The 10,000-nt window shown below is 41.7% G+C and overlaps 1 protein-coding gene across 2 annotated transcripts in view; it reads left to right on the top strand.

Moving 5' to 3' along the window:
- LOC138976136 (T-box transcription factor TBX6-like) overlaps positions 1-10,000 on the top strand; it is a 52,362-nt gene that overhangs the window by 23,764 nt on the left and 18,598 nt on the right. For both annotated transcript variants that reach the window (XM_070348962.1, XM_070348961.1), the window contains one exon: positions 8,163-8,309. In XM_070348962.1, the coding sequence (XP_070205063.1) occupies positions 8,163-8,309 (147 nt within the window). The remainder of the gene's footprint in view (positions 1-8,162; positions 8,310-10,000) is intronic.

The raw sequence follows: 10,000 nt of genomic DNA, 5'->3' as shown, positions 1-10,000 counted from the left end.
CCAGCAAAGGAAGTCTTTAAGATCTCTGTTCGGGAGACTAATGCGGAAATATTGGTTCGGAGTTTGGCACCGGACTTGGCGGGGATGGGACCGAGAGTGATAAATGGCTTGAGCGTGATAAATGTAGGAGGCGCGGACAGTAATGAAAATGTGTCGTCGCTGTCGCTGACGCCGGCGTCCGTTGGGAATGTCGTGGCGTGCAGATTTCTAACACTTACACACACTGAGCCGGTGCAGTTAAGAGACGAAGAAAGAGTGGGTAAAAACTAAAAGGTAAACATAAAAAAGACAACGAACGAAACTGAGAATTGCGAAATAGGAGTGGAACGTTGAATGCAAATATGAACAAATATGATAACCAAAAGAAAGACAGACGGAAAGAAAACAGGAACAAAGAATTAACAAACTCATTTATCTGAGACAAAGGGATAGGAGAGAGAGAGAGAGAAAGAGAGAGAGAGGGGGAGGGAGGAGGAGAGACAGGAAGTGAGGGTGAGTGAGAGAGGGAGTAAGAGAAAGAAATAGATAGAGAGGTGGGGGGGGGGGGGGGGGGGGGGGAAGAGAGACTGAGAAAGAGAAATTTGATTTGATTTAGGGTGATCTGCTCTTCGTTAAACTGAGAAATAATAGCATTTAACTTTAACAAACAAACAACTTTAAATCTTGCATTTAACAATGACATCGTTTACCACTAGCATGAAATGGGACATCTGCAGTTTAAAGTAACACGTACGAGAACGGCTGTCGACGTGTAATCTTTCTATTTACGATGACACAATTCTCGATTCTCTCCATATTTGAGTTAATTGACTGTGAACCGATTGTTCTTTTGGATGGAGCTGCTACAGCTTTCTTCTTCCTTTTAGCAGATTCTTTTGGGGGCCGAATTACACACGCGGCATATGGTCGCGACGATTAGGACGTTGTAAACTCGAAAAGGCGTTGACAGCGCTTTTAAGCCATTAACAATGTTGATGAAACCGTCTCATTCTCTGATCTCTTCCTCCCTCCATTTATGCTTTTCTCCTTCTCCTTAATTTAAGATTGATGGATTTGTTTCCGTGATGGTGTTCACAAAAGAAAGGTATTTGTGCACCAAAAGGTACCACGGGACCTAATCCGGCGTCTGGTCCTTCTGTTGCGTAAGTTCTTGGGTTTGATTTTGACTTCTCTCTCGCTGTCTCTCTGTATCTCTCTCTCTAGCTCTGTTTGTCTGTCTCTATATCTGTCTGTCTAGTTTCTTTCTCTCCCTCTTTATCTCTTTTCTCTTTTCTTTCTCTCTCTTCTTTCTCTCTCTCTCTCGCTCTCTCTCTCTGCTGATACCTCAGCACTCAAGTTGTTTTATTATGGTCATATTTTACCTCATCTGAATTATGCATCTACACTTTGGGATGGTTGTGGCGATGTTCACTTTAAAAAAGTCAATTCTCTTCACCGTCGCGCAGCTAAACTTATCATGCCGGGTCCACAAACATCAACAGATCAAAAGCTTAGCAGCCTTAATTTTCTATCACTTAAAGATCAATTATTATTTAATAAGGCTCTTTTAATGTTTAAGGTACAAATAAACGAGACCCCACAGTACATGCGATCATTATTTCAGAAAGCAACAGACAGATATGGCTCAAACAAATTAATTTCCCCGCTACCCCGTATTGATTTATATAAAACCAGTTTAGCGTTTTCGGGCTCAACAATTTGGAATTCGCTACCATGTGAGATAAAGGGGTCAAGCACGATTAAACACTTCAAATCGCAGCTTCGCAAATATCTGTTGTCACGAACAGTTACATTCTGAAGCTGTTTCTAGCAAGAATGCATTGCCGCTATCACTAACCTCTATATATTTTGTTGATTATGATAATGATGTCGACGATGATGATGATGATGATGTTGATGAAGTTGTTGTTGTGTGTGTGTGTCCGTGTGCGTGTGTGTGTGTGTGTGAGTGTGTGTGTGTGTGTGTGTGTGTTTGTGTGTGTGTGTGTGTGTGAGTGTGTGTGTTGTATTGAGTGCGAACGTGATTGTAGGCATGCGGCGCGCGTCAGTGTGTGTGCGAGTCGAATTTTCTTTTCCTTTGTATTATCTTGACATACATGTACATTTCAATGTTCTATTATGCATTATGTAGTCGTATAGGTAATGTTGTAATTAGTAATACTGTATGATTGCGATTGACAATTGTCCTTTTATTGTCTTTATCTTTATGTCTTAGTTTAGCAGGGACAGATTGTAAGACTAGGCGTGAGCCTAAAATCTCCATCCTTGAGTAATAAAGTTCGTTCGTTCGTTCGTTCGTTCGTTCGTTCTCTCTCTCTCTCTCTCTCTTTCGCTCTCTCTTTCACACACTCTCTCGCTCTCTCGCTCTCTCTCTCTCTCTCTCGCTCTCTCTGTCTTTCGCTCTCTCTCTCTCTGTCTTTCGCTCTCTCTCTTTCACACACTCTCTCTCTCTCTCTCTCTTTCACACACTCTCTCTATCGCTCTCTCTCTCTCTCTCTCTCGCTCTCTCTCTCTCTCTCTCACGTTGTTGTCCTTTCTATCTCTCACTCGCTCTCTCTTTTGCTCTCTCTCTCTTTCGCTCTCTCTCTCTCTTTTGCTCTCTCTCTTTCGCTCTCTCTCACTCTCTCTGTCTTTCTCTCTCTCTCTCTCTCTCTCTCTCTCTCTCTCTCTCTCACTGCTGCTGTCCTTGTCTCTCTGTCTCTGTCTCTTTCTTTCCCTCCCCCTAGTCTACCCAGGGGAGGTATCATAACGGAGCAGCCCTGGGGGTGGGACAAGGAGGGACGGAGGGGGCGGGTCCAATGATAAGAGACTCATTGCCCACTAATTCCAGCTCTCGCTCAACGCTCGGACAACGCTCAATTTACTGCTCCGCTGTCTCGGCAACCCCTTCGTCGCCAGTTCAGTTCATTTCAGTCCTCAAGGTTGATGTGACATTTTTCGCGTTGATGTATTTGGTGAAATTGTGACGACGATTTTGTTTTTGAAAGATCCTTGTTTCTGAAGTAATTTGAAGGCAATGCAAGTCTGTGGAAAGACATGCAAAATCATAAATAGTTCTATTGGTACAACAACAAATATTGACTTTTTTTCTTCTTTTCTGTTCACGGGATGTTTTTGTGTTTGGTTTTAGGAGGATTCGAGAACAATGCATATTTTCGGTGTATCCGTTCAGTTCAATTCTTTTCAGATACTCACACCAGATTATACGGCCCTAAATCTTGTCTTTGTTTTCTAGTTGGTAATGAAGACAAGTCGAGCATTACTTTAAAAAAAAGTTTTTCTCTAGATGTCGATAAAAGCATGGGCTGTCACCTCGTTTTCTACTGATCATGTATTGGCCGTCGAATGGACAACATCATTATACTACGTCTTTCGATACTTACTGTCTTTGTCATTGTGATTTACTTGTGCACTTCATCTTAAACCTGTATAGTCTGCATGATTTTGTTGGCCAAGACAGCGCCCTTTTTCTGCTGTGAGCACTGCCACCGTGCCGACACGACATAACGGTACCAGCAGTGCCCCCTGTGTCCCTAGAGACGCCTTGATAGTGCTGTGGCAGTATCAATGTCAACGCTGCCCAGCGGCTGCCGGCTGAACCACTCACATCGCTCATTGCACAGCAATCTGCTTCGTCGTTTTGTTTGTGTCGCGTGGCGAGTCGGCCTTAAACGAAGAGCTCTCTGCTGCCCCCCCCCCCCCCCCACCCCCGTCCTTGCCGCCCTGTCCTTCTGCCCATAATCGTGTATTACTTTTTAAACACAGCTCATAATCACAAACGCATGTCCAAGCAGCATATTTTTTAAGCTGTGGAACTTGAAATGAAAGAAAAAATAAATCAATCATTAATCAATTAATCAATCAATCAATCAATCATTAATCAATCAATCAATCAATCAGTCAATCAACAAATTCATCCATCCATTCATCCATCCATCCATCCATCCATCAATCACGGATAAATATTCACTTAGGAACTCTTTTGCAAACCAGTGTACACAAATAGCAGATTTCCTTCGACTAAGCTTTACACGGTAGGGTAAATAATATTAATTGAACTTTGGTTGCTGAAGCACACAAATTTTCATCGAAACAGCATGTGCCTTCCCACGGGGCAACAATGAAACGCGACCAGATGTATATTACCGCTATAATAGCGATTTATCTGAAAAGAATTGTAAGCAAAGGATACTTAAAAAGTACCCCTTTGCTCTACTGCGCAACAAAGATCTGCATGGCTAGTTGCATTACAGCGCATAACCAAAGAGAAAGTTTCGGAAATGATAGGAAAAGAACAGTAGTCGGGCTGTATCAGTTCCGAACATGAAAAAGCTAACAGCCAAGAAGACAAACGACGATCGTAGTTTCCTTTAACGATTGAGTGAGACTTGGGCTCGGAGCTATCGGTTGAAAACGGTTAAAAGCTAACGGCCATGCCCCGAGTTGTTGCCATGTTCCAGCCAGTCTCTAGAGTGTCTCGATGTCTGCTGCAGAAAGCTTTGGTCCTATCATCTCCTCTCCGCCCAAATGGATGGAGCCTCCCTTGGGATTATCTGTCGACAAGCTCCGGTGGATGAATGCTCCCCCCCCCCCCCCCGACCCTCACCCTATTTCCACCCCCCCTTTCCCATCTCACCCCTCTTTGCCTCATTTTCCATCCCTGGTACAAGCCATCCCCTCTATCCGATTTTAGTTCTCTTGCCCCCTTTCGACTCTTTGCTTTTTGCTTCATGTTTCTGATCAAGTTAGTTTGTTTCTCAAACATTGACCTCAGTGATTTTATCTCACACGGTACGTATTCATGTCGACATGACCGATGCAGAATAGGAGGACGAAGGAGTAAGGGTAAAAATAATGTTTGATTTGCAGTTACATCAATAATTATACTTGATTAACTGCAAATCCAATATGTTACGCTTACTCCTTCTACTTATGTTTATCCATGCAAACCCTTAGAGGCTACTTTAGCACTAACTGTAACTTTGGTAAAGAAGATAACGTGTTCACTGTATTGATAGAAAATCTAAAGTAGATCAACACTTGCAATAACACATTCGCCGCTGCTCTCTCCCCCCCCCCCCCCCCCCACACACAAATACATGGAAAAACACAACCCGCAGACAAGCAACATTATACCCACAGTCTTATTTTCTGGGTTTTTTTCAAATGACAAAAGCGCATCCTCCAGAAAGATGGAAAACAAAACGTTTATAAATCACCGCCCTTGACGCGAAGAATAACAAGAATTAAACGAGAATGCCCTCACGCGTGTAACCTAGCTGTCACGAGGGAGCTTCTGTCACATTTTGCTGCAATCCCAGTATTATCTTTAACCCTGTCCTTTTTTGCGAGTGTGGATGAATTTTGCAGACTGGGTGTATGTCATAATGTTACACAGAAACAACATTACAACGCTGAGTAGTTAGGGTTATGGTTTGCTTCCTAGTTTGATACAACATTTAGCTACTAGATTGATTGAATTTATTTAATCAATTCATTATCAACAAAAAAAATTTTTTAAATTAATTTATTAACTTATTAATTTATTTGTTTATGTATTTATTCATGCATTCATCTATCTATCCATTTATATATTTATTTACGTGTTCATTTATTCATTTGCTTATGATTTATTTATTTGTTTATTTATTTATGTATTTATGTATTTATTTATTTATTTATTGATTGATTGATGTGATCATTTTATTCATTCATTATTATACTTATTTATTTACGTGTTTCTGTGTTCATTCATTCATATATCTGTTAGTTTATTTATGTGTTCGTTTAGTCATTGCTTTATTCATTTATTTACTTATTTAATATCATTATTCGTTCATTTATTTATTGAAGCAGCTGAATCTTATAACTCTTAAGTTTGTTCCCTTCGGAATGCAGTAGGGTTTTAAGAACCGTTTCACAGAAAGTGCAGAAAGTTACCTCTCAACGGACCTTGGGGTCTAGCCTATTCTTCTTTAGTCGGTGCACTGTGTGTGTTTGATGCAACAGTAAATCTGCGCAAGGTAGCATTGTATACCCCTGTAATGTGCCAAATACTTGATACTGTAGACTTAGTAGTTGGCCCACAAAATGTCATTTTAATTAACTGTTAGGAAAGTCTACACACGATCAAAGGCCCTTGATGGTAGGGTAGAGTGCCTTTGTGGAATGAAAAGTGGATGGAGTTACTGTTCTTACAATGTATGTGAGGGAGATGAGTCCCCTGTCTAACACTGCATGAGGGGGATGGGGGGTTGGGAGGGGGGGGGGGGGGGGGGGGGGTAGGGGCCGAGTGAGACAGGCTCACAACGGAGTAGGCAAATTCACGCTGACTGATAGACAAACGAGCAGACAGGCTGGGGCACTGGCGCACTGGCGGTCAGACAGACAGACACAGACAGACACACACACACACACACACACACACACACACGCACGCACGCACCTAGGTACGCACGAACACACGTACAGACACATTTAGGTCATCCTCGAAATATGTGGCGTTTGTGCTCGCTTACTTGCAATCAGTGGTTACTTTACTGTTCACTTTGAATTTAAAGTCATTGGGTTTGTTTTGCCAGCTGACGGTTTTGTCTAGTCAACTCAATTCAAATGTAAATATACCCGTTCAATTAACAGCAAATCGGAACAAAAACTAAAGCAATACAAAACAAAACGAAGCAAAAAATAAGTACGAAACACTCACGAGCGTCGGTCCCTGTTTAATATGCAAATTTATGCAAACTCTAGTCGGGGTTAAAATTCCGTTTTTGTTTTCACTGGAAGAGGGTGGAAAGCGGGGTGGATAATCAAGGGTTAGATTACACGGGGGTTTCACCCGGAGGGGTTTGGGGGGAACAGATGGCCCACCCCCTCCCCTGCGACCGTTTCGGGTGTAATTAGATTCTCCTCCGTCTGTTCTGATGGCTACGCGTTTTGCTCCCTAAATGGCCAACAGTCTGTTGGTAATAATGATTTGTGTCGTTGTGGAGTGCTTGATGGTTGTGACTGCTGGCTGGATATAGCTCAGTTGGTAGCGCGCTGGATTTGTATTCAGTTGGCCGCTGTCAGCGTGAGTTCGATCCCAGGTTCGGCGGAAATTTATTTCACAGAGTCAACTTTGTGTGCAGACTCTCTTCGGTGTCCGAACCTCCCCCCGTGTACACTACATTGGGTGTGCACGTTAAAGATCCCACGATTGACAAAAGGGTCTTTCCTGGCAAAATTGCTTAGGCACAGTTAATAATTGTCTACCTATACCCGTGTGACTTGGAATAATAGGCCGTGAAAGGTAAATATGCGCCGAAATGGCTGCAATCTACTGGCCGTATAAAATTTCATCTCACACGGCATCACTGCAGAGCGCCTAGAACTGTACCCACGGAATATGCGCGATATAAGACTCATTGATTGATTGATTGATTGATTTCTTGAGCTTTGATGTTCCCCATCCTCTGTGCGGTTGCATGCACTAAAGCATCGTCTGTGCCCAATGTGTGCGCAATCCTCATCTCTTATATCTCTTTAATGAATCTCTCTTATTTATCTGTGTCTCTGCGTGTTTATGTATTCATTTATTTGTTTATGTTTTTATATATGTATGTATATATGTATTTATATATTTATTTTGTCATACTTTTCTTAATTTTTCCTGACTTGTTAAAATCCCTTTGATAAGATGTGTTCCCCTCTGTCATCAAACGCATTTGTGCTTACAATAAACAACAACATAATATATATGTGCAGTTATATACAGTGTATTTGTGTTGTAGTAATTAATCATACATTTATGGTTTCTTAATATTTTGTATCCGTAGAATTTAATAACAAAATGTGATAAGCTTATTATTTTTTATTTATTGTGTGTGTGCGGGTTATGTGTATGTGTGTGTGTGTCTTGTTGTTTTTTTGGTACGTGCTTCGTCGTCGCCCATTATGACATCCGCCTAACTATTGATTAATTAATTTATCTACTCATTTATTTATTCATTTTAATCAATCACGCTCAAGAATATTCGTTTGTCAGTAATTAAACGTTCCAACAACATACCTTTCTTGGGTTTTTTATTCTGAATTTTGGAACGTTAGCAGTCTATTTGTTTTTTGAATTTAAAAAAACTGCGTTAGTTAATCATTTTTAAAAAAATATTTTGTGTTTGCAGATAATCCTGAACTCGATGCACAAGTACCAGCCCCGCGTGCACGTGGTACAAGCCAACGACATATTCACCATGAGGTGGACCACCTTCAACACGTACGCCTTTGAGGAGACCTCCTTCATCGCCGTCACTGCCTATCAGAATGAACAGGTTAGTGGTGCAAGCTGTTTGTGTCACTTTTTGTCATGTCTGAGAGTTTGGTCTAAGTAAAGTCTATGTGTATGAGCAAACGTGAAAGTTTCAGGTCTTTGGTGCCCCGGTTTGAGTGTGAGTGTGTGTATGTCTGTGGCGAATGGTTAGTGGTGCAAGCTGTTTGTGTCACTTTTTGTCATGTCTGAGAGTTTGGTCTAAGTAGAGTCTATGTGTTTGTGCAAACGTGAAAGTTTCATGTCTTTGGTGCCCCGGTTTGAGTGTGAGTGTGTGTATCTCTGTGGCGAATGGTTAGTGGTGCAAGCTGTTTGTGTCACTTTTTGTCATGTCTGAGAGTTTGGTCTAAGTAAAGTCTATGTGTTTGTGCAAACGTGAAAGTTTCAGGTCTTTGGTGCCGCGGTTTGAGTGTGAGTGTGTGTATGTCTGTGGCGACTGGTTAGTGGTGCACGCTGTCACTTTTTGCCATGACTGAGTGCTTTGTTTAGTTGAACAACACGCCGCGTGTGAGCAAAAGTGAGACTGGTGCTGGTTGAAGGTCTGTGGTGATCCTTTGCAGTTGTTGCTGTGGATGACTGTGTATAATTCGTGGAGCATTTATTTATTTTTTACACCCCCGGTATAGGGGTGTGTATAGGATTCGGTCGATGTGTTTGTTTGTTTGTTTGTGTGTTTGTGTGTTTGTGTTCGCATATAGATCTCAAGAATGAACGGACCGATCGTCACCAAACTTGGTGAACAGGTTCTATACATTCCTGAGACGGTCCTTACAAAAATTGGGACCAGTCAAACACACGGTTAGGGAGTTATTGGTGGATTAAGATTCTACAAGGACTTATAGAGGGACATATTAATGGTCAAAGGGAAATAACCTTCTCAGTTGGTGGCAGTGAGAATGGTAAGGACGGGGGTGTTTTTCCTACCTCGGAGGAATTTCTTGTTGTTTCTTTGTTTATTGGTTTGTTCTTCCTTCCTTCCTTCCTTTCTTTCTTTGTTCTTGGTGTTCTGGGTTTAAACGCGCTTTTCATTGCTTGAACAGAAACACATGTTGAGCAGAAATTGAACACGAACACATGAAGGAACAATAATAACAAAGACAAATTCAACAATTCTTTATACCCTACTTCGTCATCCTCTTCTTATCTATTTCTTTCTCCTCATTATTTGGTCGAATACGCTTTCTCGTTCTGCAACCAAGTCCAACAAGAATTGCAAAAACAAAGCCACACCTGCACCGAAGCCTTACATTGTGGTCAGTCGGGCGGCTGTATACCTTATTCAGTATTAATGATTCTGGCATTTACGACCAGAAGCAGATGGACCATGAGAAGTCCAGTCATTGCAGGCAATAGCCCGGGAAATTGGAATTGGCCGAGTAAGAATGGCAATTAGAAATTTGCACATTTTGTGCCTTTTGAATTCACGAGAAAAAAATTACAGAAATTATCCCAAAACTCAAATACAGACTAGTGAAACGTACCAGCATCTGTAACTGTGCTTTAATCCCGTCCTTAGTTCAGCTCGAATTCTTTTCACCCAAAACTCATTGCTAAAGCTTCGTACGGCCAGCTTCGCGAAATATACATCGCGTGATCGACTTCGCCCGGTTAATTTGAGGCTTCACATTCCTACCTTGCACATCATTTTTCGTGACGCTTGGAAAACGCAGGTTGGTTTAAGCGTGTTTTTATTAA

Source organism: Littorina saxatilis, linkage group LG9 (assembly GCF_037325665.1).
Source record: "Littorina saxatilis isolate snail1 linkage group LG9, US_GU_Lsax_2.0, whole genome shotgun sequence".
Taxonomy (NCBI): Eukaryota; Metazoa; Mollusca; class Gastropoda; order Littorinimorpha; family Littorinidae; genus Littorina; species Littorina saxatilis.
This window is presented reverse-complemented; position numbering and strand designations above follow the sequence as displayed.